The 21,551-nt window shown below is 37.9% G+C and overlaps 1 protein-coding gene across 1 annotated transcript; it reads right to left on the bottom strand.

Moving 5' to 3' along the window:
* Nucleotides 1-4,128: 4,128 nt before the first annotated feature.
* On the bottom strand, nucleotides 4,129-20,851 carry LOC134812783 (reticulocalbin-1-like). The gene is made up of 8 exons (XM_063820350.1): nucleotides 20,726-20,851; nucleotides 15,316-15,448; nucleotides 15,068-15,202; nucleotides 11,487-11,626; nucleotides 9,901-10,031; nucleotides 9,525-9,613; nucleotides 5,423-5,516; nucleotides 4,129-5,259 (listed from the first exon to the last, which is right to left on the bottom strand). Exons 1-8 carry the CDS (start codon nucleotides 20,761-20,763, stop codon nucleotides 5,132-5,134), a joined length of 888 nt encoding a protein of 295 aa, XP_063676420.1. The 5' UTR covers nucleotides 20,764-20,851; the 3' UTR covers nucleotides 4,129-5,131.
* Between the last annotated feature and the right edge of the window lie 700 nt (nucleotides 20,852-21,551).

The following is a 21,551-nucleotide window of genomic DNA, read 5'->3' as shown; positions in this document are numbered from 1 at the left end:
ATTGAATCTATTTATTTCACTTTGAAATTGCTTTCAAACTAAACGGTTTGAGATAAATAACTGTTCAATCATACCTTATTTTTCATACTTTCCATTTCAATTTTCAACTATCATGTTCAGCTGCAACACCTTTGAAAACACTATTTGAAAACTTAATAGATAAAGTTACAAGAACTTCTCAAACTCCACTATAATATGATAATATCCAATAACTGACCAATTATCTAAAACAGCTCAATTATAAGTACAGTAAGAAGCATAATGGCTTGTTTTGTACCCTTAATTGTTTCACACGTGATACACAAGTTGCTAATTGTAAAACTGAACTCTCTACTCTATCCTAAGTCATCTGGGAACATGAATTATAAAAGTATAATGGTTTACAGTTAAGTTTTACCGACAAACAGGTTATTATAGGCTTGTATGGTTTAATTTTGTAGAAGTAAAACGTGAGGATATAATGAGTGTTTTAATAAGTGCACTTTCCTTACTTCACTTGGTTACAGGTTAGTCAAACTACTAACTATAGCGGAACCCGTCTAACCCTAAAGTGGTGTCAAGACTCAAGAGACTAAAATAATTATTACCTATTTAATTCGCGTTTTTGACACCACTTGGGGGTCCAAATTTTGGGCTCTAAAACTCCTATTTCTTGGCCAATTTTTTATTTTTTCATGCTGATTTGAAGGCCATTAAAGCATTTGACCCAGTCAAAAAAGTTTCAGTTGTATATCTTTTACGGTCTTTGCGGAAAGTCGTGTTAAAGTTGATGCCGTGGTGTCAGTAAAATGGCATGGATAAATAAATATATATATATCGTCTCGCTTTATATATAGTAAGATGTAGAAAAATAATTGCACGATATTGATAGCAAAAACAATGATAATTAAACAAAAGGTAAATGACGTATTAAATAGAAAAAAAGGCGCAGAATGGTTTCTGAAAATTCAGACGTCCGTTCTCCGGAGTAGATGGTCTCTAAAAAGATCACAGTCAGAGAAAAGATCCTTATTTACTGATCTCAGTACTACGGATTCATCCGGACTGGACATAGCTGCTTGATAAACACTAAACAGCACAGCCACATTATGAATTTTGTGAGGCTTTGCTTATACTTATAGGCCAGTTGTGAGGACAATATTTTATAATTTATCACCTCATCAGTGAACAGACATGTAAAAACTTCCACCTGAAATTAAAACTTGTGAGATTTTATTTTACTTCGACAATTCGATTATATTTATACGTATAAGTATATATATATATAATATACAAAAAACACCTTGGCTATAAAACTGAGCTGGTACATAGTATTTAATATAATCGTGCTATAATCACGGTGATTTATCAAACTAGCTTCTAAGTCTAACTCAATTAGTCATGAGCTCTGTAATTCTAAAGCCTACTTCGATAACACAATTATATTCACAAAAGGATGTCTGACCATAAAACTAGGTCGCAGTTTAACATACAATTAATACTATAATAATCATGATGATTTATTTGACTATTTTACAAGTTATTGAATTTCTAAGTGCAGACATGTGAAAAATCTTCCTCCTAGTGAAATTAATTTTTTGCTTTACTCCGACTTATATCTATATTATATTTTAAACTTGACGAAATTTCCCCGGCAACGGGGACATAGAAGAAAAAACACCGAAAATCGACCTCAAAATGACCCTCTGGTGATGCCAAACCCAGCTCGCAAATGGAGTTGAAACCTCGCCATTTTTAGCAGGGTTGTAGAAAAAGGATAGGAATAGGCTATAGCATTCTTAGAATTTTGATTTAGGCTTTAGATTTTTTATAATTAACGTCGGAAGTGAGGTAAAATAACCGTTAGAATAATGTCGTTATTTTAGCAAAGGTTTACTGCGCTGTTGCGTAGCAACGTTAAAATGCACGTGCGCGAGCAATAACATCTTAACTACGCGCGTTGTTATGCTGTATGCTACGTCATAATTTCAAAACTAGCTCACATTTACGCTCACGCTATGACTTATATTCATAACTTTGGTTGTGACTGGTATTTTTTGATGCGGTAAAAAGTATCGTTTTGGGAATCCGAATACTAACAACGCTGTCGCCATTGTTAGATAAATTCCATTATGTCTACAGTATAACAGAGCTATATGATGAAGAGAAATTAAAACATAACTGATTTTTAAAATTTCCTCGAACAAAGCTTTCGACTAGCGGGTTTCTAGTTATATTATATCAGGGAGCGGCTTCAATGTCCGAGCAACTCAATATTAGGGGTCACGTTCACATATTACGTTATCAGCCGAGGGGGAAATTTTTGACCACACAGTTGCCGCAGTTAAAAAGGGTAGGAGTAATTACCAGCTGAGTCAAAACCCGGATTAGGCGAGCAATTCTATTCGGAGTGCCCTCACGTATCCAATAGTATCCTTAAAAGATAGTATCTTAAACAATAATCAATAGAAATTAACCCTTATAACACCATGCACCACACCCGCCTATCATATTTGTGAACATGCATTACATTGTCGTATGAAAGTATGAACTCTCTAGTCTCTCTACAGTCCAAACAGACCGTTTGAGCTCTCCCTCCCCTAATAAAGTAATAAGTTTATAGTATTACATGACCATGTAATATATACGCCATGCATGTAATATATACGCTACATAATATTATGCAGAGAGAGAGAGAGAGAGAGAGAGAGAGAGAGAGATAGAGAGAGAGAGATAGAGAGAGAGAGATAGAGAGAGAGAGAGAGAGAGAGAGAGAGAGAGAGAGAGAGAGAGAGAGAGAGAGAGAGAGAGAGAGAGAGAGAGAGAGAGAGAGAGAGAGAGAGAGAGAGAGAGAGAGAGAGAGAGAGAGAGAGAGAGAGAGAGAGAGAGAGCGAGAGAGAGAGCGAGAGAGAGCTAGCCCCGTAACTCTTGCCGTTCTGCTCAAGCCATTTTATGTAACATTTGTGGAACAAAACCATCAATTAAACCACTTATCACCGGCCGATTTTTATAAAATTTGCTTATTGGCTTCGTCAGAGTTTTGTCGGCACTATACCGAAAAAAACCAGTCCCGTAACTCTTACCGTTTTTTTTGTATAACCGTTCAGAAATTTCAAACATACACACACACACACACACACACACACACACACACACACACACACACACACACACACACACACACACACACACACACACACACGGATTTCTTGAGATTATTAAGGTTGATAAGGTCTGAAGTGCCCAATTTTAAAGATATTCATAAAAAACTGTTTTTTTGTTTGTTCATTGCGGCCCAAAATTAGGATTGTAGGAAGGTCGTTACCTGGGGACCTCAGGCTATTATATTTATGTTCATAATCATATTCGCCGAATAGAGATTCGGCGGAATGACAGGCTGAGCGCGGCTTGTATCACGTTGCGACCCCCACGGTCGTTTCACTATATCGTTTCACTTTATCGTCCTGACGATACAGGGGGAGCCGCGCACTTCGTGCGCGGCGGGTCATACAACGTATGACAAAGCGCGGCCCAGTACGAAAGGTCACAGAAACTTAATAACTTTTCAAAATATTGAAAATAGTGGCAATGACCACATTTATATAAGACTTATGAATCATAATGTGCCTGAATATATATGGCGATTTTGGGGTTTTTTAACCAAATTTTGTATAAGATTAAAACTAGTCACTAACAGTGCTGGCGAGTATTTTGCGCAAATTTCTTAAAAACCTCCACATAACTATTTCTTATTCCTGTCATCTTTGAAATCGAATTATAATGAACTAAAAATAAACCTGCTGAACGACTACCAATAAGACTTAATGACCGAACAAACAGTAAAGGGGATATAATAGTATTAGTATAGAATGTATAAAAGGCACGGTCATGCTTGCCAGCATTGTAATATACTCGTGGGTAATGGAAAACATATTATATGTCATCAGTCATGTTTATGCCCCTGGCGTTCTCAGCTCATAATTTTGTTCTTGCCTGTTTTGGTCTCCAAACAGAAACATATCTCTTAACCCCTCTGATCTTTACTCTGATTTTAAAGTTCATATTACGCCTCCTCAAATTGATTTCGAGTCATTTTTCGATATTTTAATTATATTCTAATTAACCAGGCATAATTTGACTATTTTTTTTCGCTGAACTTGCTTCTTTCACGTTAAAGCTAATTAAAATTTAACACAATAATAATAATAAATAACTACTGAATGAACACAACACTGAACACATTTCCTTCATTGTTAGATAAGTAGTACTACTAGATACTAGTTACCTAGCAACGTCATTGTCCTCTTGTAAAGTGACTTAATATAACGCTATTGTTCCCCAGTGTATGTTCCTTCTTGTAAAGTTCATGTCATCATGCAAGTCCGTCTCCAGTTCCTCGTTCTGTGGTTTACAATTATAAGTAATATATGTTTTAAACTAATTACAACACTACAAATCTATTGCACGGCAAAATAAAAAGCACGATTCCAATTTCCACATTCCAGATTTGTTATGTTTTGGTAATGGTATTTATAATCGATAATACATAACATGGCACATCATAACTGCATGAGACCAACTATATAAGAGGAGAAACGAGAAACAATAACGTAAATCTGTAACTTCATCAAATAATTTGAAACATTAAAGCCCGTCTTAGTCTTATACTTTGATTAAAAATAACTATAACAAAAGCAAAAAGCTCGGAAATGTATAAATTTGGCATGGTTAGTACCTGACACTTCAATGAAAATTGATAACCGAAAATATTTCTAATGTTATTCTAGCCGTTTTATATGGAGTTAAACGATTATCCCATTTTGGGCGATATCAAAAAGAGACACGCCCTGATAAGAACTGTAGCCAGGTTTATATTGGACTCCTCTCAAGATTAGTTGTGGCACTGATTAGTCGTGCCGCACACCAATTTCCTGTTGGAACGACCTATGCTATGGTCCATAAAATAGGTCGTTTCAAGAAGAAATTAGTGTGCACCAGGGTAGGAGGGCCACGGGGAACAATACAGTAAATAACATAACTGGAGGATACGGTCCGCGCTTCAGTATAATAAGATTAAAGTGACCAGATTTCCATATAAAACATAGCACTAGCTATCAATACCCATAATATCACTTGATCACAGTTAGTACTATCACAGCTCATCTCTAGACCTCAGCAGGAGTTTGCCTTGCTGTAAAACTTGGCTCCCCACGAATACTCGCAGGTGTTTCATCATCTCGTAGTGGGAGATCTTGTTATCTTTGTCGTCGTCTGTCTCCTCTGTGGATTTTAAGGTATTAGTTGTCTTATTTTGAGCTGAATTGATCAGGAAGTACATGTCCATTGAGCGTTGATGGATTAAAATATAGCCAGTTATGGTCATACTACACAATATAGTAGAGTTGTCAACATCAGCATTAATGTTAACAGATAATGTTCTCACTCATGATATGTACAGCTTCCTCGTGAGCAGGATCGTAATCGTAATGTGGTGGGAACAGGTAGTTCTCTACTTCCGGGTGAGACAGCTTGCTGTCCTGAAATAAAGTTACAACTTAAATAACTGTTATACTACTTATCATTGTATAGTAAGGGGAAAAGTGGCATTCCGTTGGATTCGAATGTTCACAAGGATTTCTCAACGGAATATGGTAGTTAGGACCCCTACGAACATAATTAGACTTGTTGCCAATTTTGTATCTCAACGGAAACACCACTTTTACCACTTTTTACCACCTTTGTACCACCTTTCTGGTTTGCCAAATATCTTTAGTTGTGAACATCATAGAAGGCTGCAAATTAACCTAGAATGTTTATCTTATCAAGGAGTAAAACTTTTGTATCAAAAGTTTTTACATCGGACAATCAGCTAATTGGATAATTACCAATTAGTTAATCACCAAAAAAAGTGAAAAATTTTTATTGGCTTAAAATGATTGAAATCGTTTGAAACACGGAGAAATGTAGTTTTTAGAAAAACTTCAAAAATTTTTCACTTAAAATTTTTTTTCGAGACTTGAAAAAAAAGTTTGAAAATTTGAAAATATTTTTTTTCCGCCAAAAGTGATCGAATTGCATGAAACGTGGATAAAAATGCTTTGCAGAAAAACTTCGAAGATTTTTAGATTGGGGAATACTAAAATCATCAATATTTGAAGTTGGAGTTCAGTAAATCTCGACATATTTTAGTAATTAGGAATAGCTTAGCGGAAAGGGCTGGACCTGAAAAAGGTTAACCACACAATATTAGAGTTTCATAACTAATTACAATACAGCTTTATCAAATTCCACATAAAGAAACAGCACAAAAGGACCATTTAAGATCGAACCGATTTTACCTGCTGTACTATCATTTTATTGATTTCAATGATCAAAACCTCTGTCAATCTTGCCAATCTATACCGGGTATCTGAATGTACCGGACCTCTTATTTACCTCTATAATTAGACCCAGTTGTGCAAGAAATGCGATTTCTCACAGGGGTTTCTTTAAACTGTGCACTTTTTATCACTCTCGCAACTCGCAAGAGGCCTGGTATTATAGGAAGCGAGGTAAATATACCTTCCATCATCCATTGTGGCTTTTTTGTATTGTGAATGCGCATGCCGCTTCGTTTGCTATGCCATATACCTCGAATAACCCCCATATGTCATTGCCAGGGTCGGGATAGAGCTGGAGATAGCATTGAAAAGTTGCTAGAAATAGCTAGATTTAGAGTAAACTGGTGGTAGCTGGGTGGTGCTAGCATGGATGTAGCAGAACGTAGCTACACGGGGTTTCATTGGAGTTGGTTATTTTAATGGCCAAAGAGTGCCGGAACTAAAGTTACTTAAGATTGCAGTTTAGGGGCAGTGTAAACCACGGTGTAGTCAGGGACACAGAGCTACAGTGCAGGAGTACTGCAAAAGAACAGTGCAAGTGATACAGTCTGCAACAGTAAAACTCCGAAGAAGGAGATAAGATTGTGGCTGCAGAGGAGGAGAGTAGCTGGAACCTGATTGTGTTTGTGTTGAAAGAAGAGGAGGAAGAAGAGTTTCCTGCTCTGGTAACTGTATTTTTGGAAGAGGTGGGGTGAGAACTTATTTTCAAGCGACAAGGGTGGGCTGGAAGCAACCAGATACAGCTATCCGACCTATTAAGATCACCGTCCTGAGCTTAACAGCATTTCATCAGAATCTTATGAAAACAGAGAGACTGACCCACCCTTTTTAGATCCAACGAAACCCTTTATATAAATCGACTTTTCTGCATGAATTACTTCATGGTATCTTCTTATCAAGGCTACAGACCTTGCCGTACCGGATTTATTGATCAAAGTGAGTCTCTTTAGCCCTCTTCTTCTTTAGAGCTTTAGGTTAGTGATCAAACTCTTCGCTACTCGCTCTTCACTGGATCTATCAGGACAGATTCACATCTTTTTAGGTCTCAACCAGCCTTAGTTTTCCTGTTTTCATCATGTAGTACGTTCTGCTACCTCCATTTTAGCACCACCCAGCTTCCATCAGTTCACTCTAAGTCTAGCTTCGTCGGCGTTTTACTGTTGCAGACTGTATCACTTGCACTGTTCTATTGCAGTACTCCTGCACTGTAGCTCTGTGTCCCTGACTACACCGTGGTTTACACTGCCCCTAAACTGCAATCTTAAGTAACTTTAGTTCCGGCACTCTTTGGCCATTAAAATAACCAACTCCAATGAAACCCCGTGTAGCTACGTTCTGCTACATCCATGCTAGCACCACCCAGCTACCACCAGTTTACTCTAAATCTAGCTATTTCTAGCAACTTTTCAATGCTATCTCCAGCTCTATCCCGACCCTGGCAATGACATATGGGGGTTATTCGAGGTATATGGCATAGCAAACGAAGCGGCATGCGCATTCACAATACAAAAAAGCCACAATGGATGATGGAAGGTATATTTACCTCGCTTCCTATAATACCAGGCCTCTTGCGAGTTGCGAGAGTGATAAAAAGTGCACAGTTTAAAGAAACCCCTGTGAGAAATCGCATTTCTTGCACAACTGGGTCTAATTATAGAGGTAAATAAGAGGTCCGGTACATTCAGATACCCGGTATAGATTGGCAAGATTGACAGAGGTTTTGATCATTGAAATCAATAAAATGATAGTACAGCAGGTAAAATCGGTTCGATCTTAAATGGTCCTTTTGTGCTGTTTCTTTATGTGGAATTTGATAAAGCTGTATTGTAATTAGTTACAAAACTCTAATATTGTGTGGTTAACCTTTTTCAGGTCCAGCCCTTTCCGCTAAGCTATTCCTAATTACTAAAATATGTCGAGATTTACTGAACTCCAACTTCAAATATTGATGATTTTAGTATTCCTCAGTCTAAAAATCTTCGAAATTTTTCTGCAAGGCATTTTTATCCACGTTTCATGCAATTCGATCACTTTTGGCGGAAAAAATATTTTCAAATTTTCAAACTTTTTTTTTTGAAGTCTCGAAAAAAAATTTTAAGTGAAAAATTTTTGAAGTTTTTCTAAAAACTACATTTCTCCGTGTTTCAAACGATTTCAATCATTTTGAGCCAATAAAAAATTTTCACTTTTTTTGGTGATTAACTAATTGGTAATTATCCAATTAGCTGATTGTCCAATGTAAAAATTTTTTGATACAAAAGTTTTACTCCTTGATAAGATAAACATTCTAGGTTAATTTTCAGCCTTCTACGACGTTCACAACTAAAGATATTTGGCAAACCAGAAAAGTGGTACAAAGGTGGTAAAAAGTGGTAAAAGTGGTGTTTCTGTTGAGATAAAAAATTGGCAACAAGTCTAATTATGTTCGTAGGGGTCCTAACTACCATATTCCGTTGAGAAATCCTTGTGAACATTCAAATCCAACGGAACCCTTAAATCGACCACTTTTCCCCTTACTAGTAGTTTATGTGCCGTCCCAGGAATTATTATCCATAGTTGTGCTCATGTTAGTGACATTAGTAACTAACTCTTTTTGTGGTACATTTTCTGTCAGGAGAACTATACATGACAGTAGGACATGGACAGCTGCAGCTGTCGTCAACAATAAACATATCCTTCAGCCAGGCAATCAAATATTATGAAAGGGATAGTTTGAAATAATCTGCCCTGATACCACCATTAATCTCGCTGCTCTAAATATCATTATCCACGACCCCCGTGATATGAACTCTCACCACCACAGGTGTGGATCATGCCGTGTTCTTATAATTATGAAGCGCAAGGAGAATCAAATATCGGGGCCGTGTTCAATAATAATAACAGTTCAATAATAATCATGGTTTCGCTGGGATCATTATTTTATGGTTTCATGTCTGGTACCATTGTGTATACAGATCAAGGTCCCATAGTGGTTCTTTCCTTTCATTAATATCTTCTACTTCTAAAGGAACCCGCCGCTGGTCAGAGCCATTCTATTCCGTGCTGCACTTCATGGCAGAATCATCCTACCTACCTGCCTAGGTCGATCTGCCTAGGCAGAATCATAACAGATAAAAAATAGCAAATAGGTCACAGTCACATGAATTTCGTTGTCGTTTGTTGTACCTTATTTTCGTCGATTTTAGAAAAGCGCTCATTTAAACCTAGCTCCCAGTCGTCTCCTGTGTTTAGATCCTTCAACTCAACACTTTGAGCTGAGAAATATTAATTTGTTAATGATCGGAGGTACCTTTCTTATATCTCATTCAGCACTCCACCCAGGATAACATCCATAATTTTACACGATATAGTTCAACAATTGCATAAGTTTTAAAAGCACTACTACACAGATTGGAGTGCTACTAAAGTGCTAGTAAGTAGTATATCCCTCATATAATACTCTAGTATTGTAGTGAGTACTCACAGATAGGAGTGCTACTCTAGTATTGTAGTGAGTACTCACAGATAGGAGTGCTACTCTAGTATTGTAGTGAGTACTCACAGATGTACTCCTCGAATGACAGGAAGTAGTCCCCATCAGCGTCTCTGTCGTCAATGTACTCATCAACCAGCAGGCCATGCATGTGCTGATGATGCATCTCGTCAGGTGCGTAGAACGGCCCAAACTCGTTCCTAAAAAACAAATGAGTAGTGCCTTCTTCGGTGTAGTTTCTTAAACATCATATTAATCTTATAGTATTTAATCTCATAGCATTTCTTAAGACTAAAGACCACAAAATCTTAAATAGAATCCCTCGCTAAAGCTTTGGTTTTTGCTTCATGATTTTCTTTAGTGTAGTATCTTTTGGGGTTTTATCGAATAGTTCTCTCAGACTCATGGAAGCACTTAACATTTTTAAAGAGACAAAATGGTACAGAGTATTAAAAAGACTTACAATGATAGTCTACTATCTCCGTCTTGGTACACAGTATTAAAAATACTTACAATGATAGTCCACTATCTCCGTCTTGGTACACAGTATTACAAATACTTACAATGATAGTCTACTATCTCCGTCTTGGTACACAGTATTACAAATACTTACAATGATAGTCCACTATCTCCGTCTCGGTACACAGTATTAAAAATACTTACAATGATAGTCCACTATCTCCGTCTTGGTACACAGTATTAAAAATACTTACAATGATAGTATCTTAGATGGCAAGTACGTACGGTACAGGGCTTTAAGTACGTACGGTACAGCTACTTTTAAAGGTACGTACCGTACAGGCACTGTAAGGTACAATTTTTTTTCAAATTTTTAGAATCAACTTCAGTGAATTACTTGCAATTTTTGATTAGTATTATCATCATAATTTTTGAGATAGAAGTCGAAAATTAACACAGTGGTTAAAACAATAAAAGATTTAAGAGGAAAATGTGTGTACCGGATCGCTCTTAACCGGTACTACACTACTACTACTTGTAATTATCGTTAAACTCAAAGCTTCATCCTTTTGTTGCAGTATACGAACACCAGCTTTTCAGCTAGCTCAGGTCGCAACCTTAATCTACGCTTGTCCATAATATACTCGTAATCTCTAAAATTGGTCTCACAAATTGACGAAGAACTTAAAACACTGAATACTATTTGGGCCAACTGTTTAAGCAGAAAAAGTTCTCCTCCAAAATATTTCCAGTATATTGACGGATTAATAAGCTTCATAGGTTCGAATTCCGCATCAGTGTAGGGTTTAACCCCTTCTCTGTCGCACGTACCGCGCGTCTAGATTTTGTTTCCATTGCTATCAACTGGATTCAACCTTTCAGCCTACTTTATTAAGTACGTACCGTACAGCTAATTTTAAGGTACGTACCGTACGAACTTACCATCTTAGGATAGTATACTATCTCCGTCTTGGTACACAGTATTAAAAATACTTACAATGATAGTCTACTATCTCCGTCTTGGTACACAGTATTACAAATACTTACAATGATAGTCCACTATCTCCGTCTTGGTACACAGTATTAAAAATACTTACAATGATAGTCTACTATCTCCGTCTTGGTACACAGTATTAAAAATACTTACAATGATAGTCTACTATCTCCGTCTTGGTACACAGTTTAAAAATACTTACAATGATAGTCTACTATCTCCGTCTTGGTCAGCCTGTCTCCATCTGGCTACCAGTCTGTTTTCAGTTTTCTCAGTAGGAGTGGCAGTGCCCGGTTTTCTAGCTAAACAAGATCTGTACTCCTTAAAGGTTATGTCGTGGTCCTGCAAGGAAAGGGTTATCAACTGTCGTGAAATACATTTTAGTGGTACGTTCCACTTACTATACCTGACATTTTCATGGTTTTATAAGATCTCAGGTGCAAATTAGTTGACATATAGTTTAAATGTCTGCTCGGTGTTCGTGTTTATTAGAGTCTCAAGCCGTAGAGTCCCGGGCCTGTTTATTAATTATACTGAAAGCGGTATTTCAACGATAAACTGACTTCATTTTAACAGGAGCCCACCCAGCCCAGTTTAGCTCAAAGATTATCCCTTTAATTATCAGGACATTTGTCATTTTTTGATTAATCACGATCGTCTTAGTGGAACTTTTCATCTCTTTTTCTATTTCGTTCACACTTCACAGTTAGAGGTTCTGAGAATTCCCATTTCCTCCTCCATGTGAAAATTACGGAAAGTGTCTTTAGTGACCTCAGCCTCAGCCCGTTATCAGCGCACCAATTCATAATGACTCCAAGACTTTTCTGTGTCATCTCTCTCAGATGATCAAAGTCTTTGTTACCACTTGTGGCCGGTCCTCCAACGTGGCTAAGAGAGCAAGGTCATCCGCGAGTCCTTGTACATCGCATGGGATCTTGTCAGGAGACTGCCAACCATTCGTAATTGATCAAGATCAGCAGAATGTCGCTATTATATATATATGGAGCTATATCATTGGATAGCGAAAAATGTAAACCATATATTCTGAATCGAAGATGACTGCCGATGATCCTTCGCAGGATCATCGGCCTTCCAACTCTATATTATAGGCTATGCCTATATCTGATAAGATAAATTGCCTTTATCTCACCAGCCCCCCGAACATGTCAATTCATTACGGAGCCAGGGCCGGAGCTGAGTAATAATATCTTTGTAGGAGGAGATAATATTGCTCCATGTTATTCTCATATACTGGGGCACGCTCGAGCTCGTATCACATAAACTTGTCAGATTACTGGAGTACTGGACCCGTACTCTCCCGTACTGTACCACACTTGATAAGTTGCTACCACTGATTTACCCAAGTCGGAAGTGAGGTTGAACAGTTTCCAATCAAATATATATGCATGTTCACGTGCTTGATAGATTAATGGCTACTTCGTAGTTATCACATTATGGCGGTGGTGGAGAAAGAGAAATCATATTACCATTTTATCAAATGCAGGGGATGTCTTCACTCAGTCACTCACTTATTTGCAACATAAGTTTAGCATAATTGTCGAGCCGATTGTTTAAAGTTTCTCCCGATATAAGCTGTAACCAATTCATTTTATTGACCTAAATGTATGTAATAGTGCCACTTCACACTTCGTTTTCACGGCTTGTTTCAACTTAAAAACCAAGGGTCGATCAGGACTGGGAACAGAAGAGGGACTGGAGTAAAGTGTAGGGACTTAACCCGGGGCTGGGATTCCAGAACAGGGATGGCGAGATTTTCAGGTTAAAACAAATAGAATATAACGGGCAACACAGCCACTTTCAATGGATGTTTAAGTATAAAATATAATCCAACAGCGTTGGTCTATTCTAAGGTAGAATTTTAGTCTAGCAACTTGATTAGTAACTAGTAACTAGTAACTATAAACCAAGTTACTAACTAGTAACTAGTAACTAGTAACTACCTCCGCATAAATTTCAAGAATACTCTTCGTTTTGATTTATTGCGTAAAAGGCGTATTGACTATTGTATAGATCTATTTGTTGTAAACCTGTAAACCTGTAAACCTTGCAGCATTCCTAGTATTCCCTAGTAATTTCACACATTAGCAGGAACCCGTCAAACTCTAAAATGGTGTCAAGAGAATACTCTAATTATATATTTCGCAATTTTGGTACTACTTGGGGTTTAAATTTGGGCCGATATTCCTTGGCCAATTTTGTATTTCTTCATACTGATAGAAATGCCGTTAAAGAATTTGATCGAGATAAAACAGGTTCAATTGTATATCTCACACCGTTTTTTTGCGGAAAGTCGTGTTAAAGTTGATGCCGTGGTGTCAGTAAAATGGCAACAGATCGTCTCGCTTAGATGTAGTAAGATTCTGGCGTAATGTTATGTCCAGTTTAATCAATAAGCCTGAAAATGGATGTGCTGAAAAGTGCAATGGAAAATATGTTCCCGAACGACCAAAACCTTACGTTGGTAAAAACTAATACCTTATCGTACCTTATTTGGACGGACATTACTTGAACGCTGGAGGCCCTAGCGTTCATCTTAATTTCCGTTCAAATAAAGTCCGTTCAATTAATGTCCGTCCAAGTTAAAGTCCGTTGAAATTTTTTCAAAAATTTTTCCATTCCGAACTTTTTGTCCAGAATATGACAACTTTAAGAACTTTATTGTGCCGTAAGTTAACGACGGAAAGGTTCTCCTTGGTCTGCCGGAGGCACAGAAAACTTTACTTGTTCCAGCCTATAGATATTACTGTAAATCGTGTTGCCAAGGACATTGTCCGACGTTGTTATAGCTCATATTACTCAGGGGAGGTAATGAAACAGATAAGTGATGGGAAAGCTCCACGTGATGTTAAGGTTAACCTTAAGTTGTCTAAGATAAAACCACTTCACGCCGAATGGCTTGTAAAAGTTAACACTGAAATGCAGGACCGGGGTAGTTTGATAAAAAAAGGTTTCCATATAAAAGCTAGAATTCACACATGGACTATTTCATGCACGAAAACTCATTTGATGAAGATGATATGTGATATTAGAAACTGATAATGTACACATATTTTAAAATTTTTACTGCTCAATGACTGCTTTTCTTACTTTCTGTATAAAAAATGGATTTAAAAATCATTTGCTGAAATTAAAAAACGTCAAATTTTTTTAAAAATTCGGATTTTTGATGGTTTTGAATGCCTTCGAGCGTTCATATTAATGTCCGTTCATAATTATGTCCGTTCATGTAATGTCCGTCCAAATAAGGTCCGATAAGGTAGTACTCAATCCAGGTCTTCTTGAACGCGTGTCACCGAGCTCCGTCACAAAAATAGAATAAAATTTGGTAGTGTTTATCTTTTCTCGAATTAATCCTCACGATCGCGCAATGTTTTTATTCTAGCAAAGAGTGAAGAGTGCTTCAGTGGTTTTGTTCTAGAAGCTTTAAGCACTTATATTTAATAAATACGGGGTATTGTTCGTTAGTTCAAAGAATTCACAGTCAACAGTCGTATTCACGATTCAGCAGTCATCTCCGACTGATTTCTTTGCCATTCCGTGATTGGGACACCGCAATCTTGCAGCCAGGCCGTTATTAATGAGCTTTCCCTAGAACAGAATATCGACGTTTTTGCGGCTCACACGGGTCACATGGGTCACATATTGTCATGTTGACTCGTGATGAGCTAGCCATCACGGGTCACATATTGTCATGTTGACTCGTTATGAGCTAGCCATCAGCGATCCCCAACCGAAAATGTTTGACTCCATTTACGCACATACCTTCTTTTTGTTGCACTCGAAGAAGGCATGCATGATGTTGTTATCCAGATCGTGGTGGTAGATATGCTGCATCCAGTGTTTCAGTTCGTCTAGGTTTATCTTCATATCATTGTCGCGGTCTATTCTCTGTTCAACCTGTAATTTGTGTTTTTTACTGGAAATTTTATTTTTTAAAGCAACAAAGTGGTAACAAAGACAGTCTCGCCAGATCTACAAAAGTTGAATTAATAAAAAATAAAGCAACAAACCAGCCAGTACAGCATGTCCTCGAGTTCTGCTGGCTTCATGTTCAGAACGTTAGTAGCGTACTCTCCTAGGAATACATGCTCGTGGGTGTGATCACCGGTATCTGATGCTCCGTATATCACACTCTGTAACACTCTGTGGGAAACTATTTTAGTTCTCCTTTACCACATTTTAGAACAAACTCGTCTATTAGTTCTCATCTATTACATTGTAGAAAATATTGACGTAATATAAACGTGTACTATAAATGGAGTGTCTTCTCAGGGAGAATCAGTGCGGATTTAGACAGAACCGTCAATGTATTGATCAGATTTATTCTCTCCGAACTATTATTCATAACTGTCTTGAGTTTAACATCCCTCTTAACATTAATTTTGTCGATTTCAAGGCAGCGTTCGATTCTATCAGAAGGGACTTTATTTGGTGCAGTATGAGACACTATGGGCTGCCTGAAAAATATGTCAGAATATTTCAGTCATTTTTTGGGGGTACCATGAGTGCCGTGAGGGTTAATGGGGAGCTGACAGACTGGTTTGATGTTAACTCAGGCACAGGTCAGGGTGACGTTCAAGCACCTCCTGTCTTTAATTTCTGCTTAAACTTTTCTGCATTTCTGGCGGAGACCAACAAGATCATCAGTCAAGGCGCAGTGCTGCAGAAAGAGATGAAGACGGTCGAGGAAAAGGTCATTCTGGACACCGATTATGCTGATGACATGGCTATTATGGACAACTCAGGGGAAGGCCTACAGGAGTCAACTGATCTATTAGTTCATTACAGCTCCTACGCTGGGCTCAGAATAAATGCAAAGAAGACCCAATGCATGGCTGTAAGCAAGTGCGCCTCCCAGCGACCTTTCATCAAGGATGATTGTATTGAGCTGTCGGTTGAGGGTGAACCCGTCGAGCAGGTTAGCAACTTTGTCTACCTGGGTGCAACTATCAGTGGGGATGGGACAATCAACAGAGACCTGGATGTCCGTATCCAGAAGGCTAATGGCGCCTTTCATCAGCTCTGGAACATTTGGAATAGCAGAACTATAAAGACTCCAACCAAGATCAGGATCTATAGGGCTGCTGTCCTCACCATCTTGTTGTATGGAGCTGAAGTCTGGAACACCACCAAAAAGCAGATGAAACGCTTTGAGGTTTTCCATCAAACCTCCTTGAGAAGGATCCTTAGGATTAAATGGTTCTTTCATGTGACCAACGACGAAGTTCTTAGGAGGGCTGGCATCAAGTCAGTTGAGACTTTCATCAGTGCTGCCAGGCTACGTTGGTATGGACATGTAGTTAGAATGCCAGACTCTAGACTACCGAGGTTTCTGTTGAACTGGAAGCCAAATTATGGAAAGAGGTCAAGGGGCAGACCCCGTAAGAACTGGAAGTCCTGCGTACTCGAAGATGCTGCTAAGTTTACAGGTGTTGAAAACATCGACAACGACACAACAGAAGCTTTGGCTACCAACCGAGTACAGTGGAGACATATGTTACGCCGCCAACGCGATGTGTGTGATGCAGGCCACTCCAACGACTAGGAGGAGACCTTACCATGTAACATGTATGTAACTCGGACTAAAGTCTTAAGTCGGTTAGTCAGTTTAACTTTGACACTAGAAAAAGTAGATGTGACAACATGAAACAGTGTGGAAACATGAAACGTTTCATTGAAGAGTGTTTTAGATACAATTAAGCGGGGAGTTTTTCCCGTTTCTATTTGTTGTCTATCTAGTTTCTAGAAAACGAGTCTTAGTTTCCCTCTTGATATTTGTTATGATAGGATTCTTCAGAATTCAAAGCAGCGATACCACCAATCACCATTCGTCACGTGCGATAATATTTGACATTGTTTCCACAAGCTATTTTTATATTTTCACAGCAAATGCCAATATATCGACCTTATTAATATGAAAAGAGCCCATACATCAGAGATCTTTCCCATTTTCATCAACAAACCCTAGCTGATGAACATAAGGGCCGGGTCAGCTCCATTGCTTAGTTACCTTGATTAACTTATCTTAATAAAATTATGACGACAATAACATAGGCACGAACCCATCTGAATTGTACCCTGTTAATAGTAACGTACCCCATAACAACACGTCAGATGAAAGGCGTAAGAATATTAGAAATAAGACGGTATTAGCCGCTCTCACCAGTATATCATACCAATCCTAGGATTAGTTACCCAAACAGTGCTTGTGTTCACCCGTGCAGATGTAATAACACTCGTTTGTTTGGGGGCATGACTGGAGGGATGCACTGAGGTGCTCTGTGCTGCAGCAAATGAATTGGCAGTCCCTTGGGATCATGAGCAAGGGTGCAAAATACAATTTGCCGGTCCTTGTTTCGAACAATTCCAGGGCAAAAAGTGTTTACTTCATCAGACAGCAGGGCTTCTACATTGAGTTGGTTATCCGGCGTATAGACTGCAGTGGGAACTGTGTACTCGTGCTCTCACCAAACTAGGTTAAAATATTCCCATCTCATATTATTCACCCAAATAGATAGATTTGTTTGGTTGCATGTAAATTGTGATAAGTTTAAATCATTTGCTGACAATGTTTCCTATGATTTTTGCGTGGTCAATGTGAGCATATAGTTTGATACTCAGATACAGCCAAATATTGGCTCAACATTACAAATTTAGCATATTGCGCAAAGTACTGACATTACCACACAAGTACTATGAGATATTGTGAGTGGGATAATTAAATAGTAATGACGTGCACCACACGTGCACCACACGTGCACCACACGTGCACCACACAGTAGAATGATCAGATATTAAATAATACGTTTGAGACGTGCACTGCAGAAATGATGTAATCTATTTAGCTGCCTGGATGCCATTGTTAAGGCGAAAACTGATTATATAAATGCGACGCTAAATTTAATATCTCAGCATAATTGTTGCTTGCGATGAACGATGTTCATCCGTCATAGGTTTTGCGCCAACCAAAAGCTTCATCAAAATAATATATCAAATGAATTTAAAATTTGCTTAATTTACCCCTTCCAAATAACAGGATTCTAGCGAATCTATCCTGCAACACATTGAGGCAACATTTTATACAATATATCTAAATAATATCGAATATCCATTTAATATACTTTCCTTTTAATAAGTTCAATATTTGAAACGAGAGAGGTAAATTAGTGACCTGGCTTTAAGATGACACCTTATAAACTATAAAGCTCTCCGATGTCGTACTGACGATTGGATAGAGTCTGACGGTGTTGGTCAAATGCATTTGCGCTTTGATAAAATTAATAAGCGCATTTGCACGAATATGTTATATATATGTATATAAAATGACCAATGGTCGGGTCCCGTGAGTGTTGGTCGGTCAATTTCCGATTGCTTTATTCACAAAATACTAAAGTACTAAGCGCTGTGAGGTTGTTTTACTTTTAATGACAGAATAAGTTAGCTCCTTCTTTGTTGGTGTAGGCTGACATGACTGTTTTACTCCGACGTTTTAATAACATATTTTATTCGTCAGTAGTCAGGATTCAGGTGTTATCTCTATATGTCAAACAGCGACGATCAAGGAGAATATATGTGTCAGATTCAGATAAGATGGTATTTAGCAATATGTAATTAATTAAATGGAGGTACTTTTAGTAACACATATCTCGATGCATATGTACTTGTGGGTCATACCCCATGGTCAATGACCATTGGTCATTCTTTGAAATCTGTGTCGCAAATATTTATCTCATAATATAATCGATTATATAGCGTTATGATGGTATAATTGATGCTGTTATAGTTTAGAGTCTCCAATAAAAAGGAGTTGTAGTCCTTGAACAATGAATATGTGACTTTTAAAGCAAATATTAAATGATATAGGAATAAGAACTTCGAATTTTCCCATCCAAGAAATATTTCCAATGAATATTATCGAATACTGTAATTGCGTTTCTCCCAGCAAACATAACTCACACAGAATAAATTGACTAATTTGTAGATGCGTAGATTTTTCTAGATCGATTGTGGTGGTGACAGCTGCAATCAATTAATTAACTAATTTCGTTATACCAACTTGTTCAGTACATGCCTTTTCTAAATTAACCAGTTTGTCGCTACAGTTAGTGGTGTGGTTAGTTGCCTAACCTAACCACTAACCAGCGACCATCTAGAAGTAGAACCACGGTATTCTCTAGCGTACCTCACTTATGCTACTTATCTTACTGATGCTATTAACGCTGAGATTAAATGTTATCTTGTGGAGCTCTGGCTGATCAACAGTTAATTTATCTGTGAAAGTAAAGAACCTAGACGTTAATGCAGTTTTTAATGGTATCACTTTTATGGCCAAGGTCTCAAGAAGTCCCATATTTACTTAAACGCAAAGGTGACTGGAATTCAGAACAGTCCTGCTGAAAGCCTGAACAACTCTGGTTGTCGACCACTTGATAGCTGTAGGGTTATAGGTTGTTGTAGACCACTAGGCACTAGACTTGATAGCTGTAGACTGGTTGCTAATGGACTGTGCACGTGTTGTTTGTTGATCGCTTATAAGCGATCAACATTTGAGGCAGGAACACCTGATCAGTGATCTTGGCAGCTATAGCTGATAAAATATTAGTGCCTTTTGTTTATGATAAGGGTAGTGATTATCAATGAATGGGATCAATACAATGACAGCAAATAAGGCACTCGCATTACAACACTCACATCACTCACAACACTCAGTCACAACACTCAGTCACAACACTCAGTCACAACACTCAGTCACATCACTCACATCACTCTGAGTGTTACAACACTCAGTGTCACACTTGTCTCACCTATTAATGTCACAGCTCCACCACGTGAAGGGCCTGAATATTATTAAGGTGTACTGTTAATACTGTTAATGCTTAAATAAGGTTGTTGTTCGAATGTTCGAGAATTTTATCTCTTTAGAAAAAGCAAGTTAAGGTTTTTACGTTCTCCAAGCTAAGATTTTCAATCCAGAAGTAAAAGCTTCGTGGTTATTCTGGTGAAACACTTGTCGGAGAATTTACCGGAAATTTGATTGTTGTCTAATACATGAAGCTTAGCATGGTTAAACGTTGTCTCATGTCGCGATACCTGATTTTGTTATAAATCAAATTTTTTGTTAAACTATTTCGTTAAACTATTTCGTTAAACTATTTCGTTAAACTATTTTGTTAAACCATTTTAATTTTTGTTAAACCATTTCGTGGCATTTGGCCGTGCACTTGGAGCAAGTTAAATGCTGATTGAAATAATATAATAATAATATGAATAACATACTTTCCTTGTCTCGATTTTTTTAATTAAGTATTACCATTTACCAAGCGTCGTTTTCACACAACTGCATCAGTTAATGATATCTCCAAATTTGTCCAAATTTATACCAATAAAAATAAAATGCCTTATATAAGAAATGAAACTCACCCAAAAATAGAGAGACAAGCGAAAACTTTGTTAAACATATTTATCCGACAGAAGAGGAGCAATATTATACACACGTCACAAAAAACAAGGTAAACTACACTGCACAGTAACTAGCACCTCTCTTGTTAAAACAACAATAGCTCCACCAACTTGCTGTGGTAATAACTTTGCGGATGACAATAACTTTGCGGAAAAGAGTAAGAACAGTTTCAACAAATGCTCCTGCGATAGTTAGCTGTATAGTGATCAGCTAGTACAATAGGTCTAATAAGTGCTTGTGTCCAATGTCAATCCTCCACGTATTTGAGCAGTTAATACTACCACATTTCACTTTCACCAGAGACCATCAAAAACATAGACCATCGAAAACTTAGACCAGATAACCTTAGTCATCACTACATGCCCCTCTCTCCTGACTCTTTTTTTTTCTGCTGTGAACCTCGAAATACTTGGACCAGTTAACTTGCATTGGTTCCTTACTCTTTTGTACCAGTAGGCAGCACAATATGTGCCATCCTGCACTGCAACTACCTTACCACCTGCCATCCAAAACACCGCCGGCTGTAACAGGCACTGGGCAGTTCATGAAATCAGAATTGTCAAATTTTAAACTGACACCTTCAGTACCAAGCGTTACTTTTGTTACTAGTATAGGCGGCGGTCAGCCTGTCATCCCACCATATCTTCATTCGTTTATGAACACTGAAGCATGGAAGTAAGATCCCCAGGTAATTTCTATTGCAAAGTCGTCCTGTTGGTGAAAGTCAGGACCATGCGAATCTTTACTATCGCCTTTAAGTCTACTCAAAACTCCGCTATGATTCAC

Source organism: Bolinopsis microptera, chromosome 3 (assembly GCF_026151205.1).
Source record: "Bolinopsis microptera isolate Bmic1 chromosome 3, MBARI_Bmic_1.0, whole genome shotgun sequence".
Classification (NCBI taxonomy): domain Eukaryota; kingdom Metazoa; phylum Ctenophora; class Tentaculata; order Lobata; family Bolinopsidae; genus Bolinopsis; species Bolinopsis microptera.
Note: the sequence above shows the minus strand (reverse complement) of the source record. Positions and strands in the feature narration are given on the sequence as shown.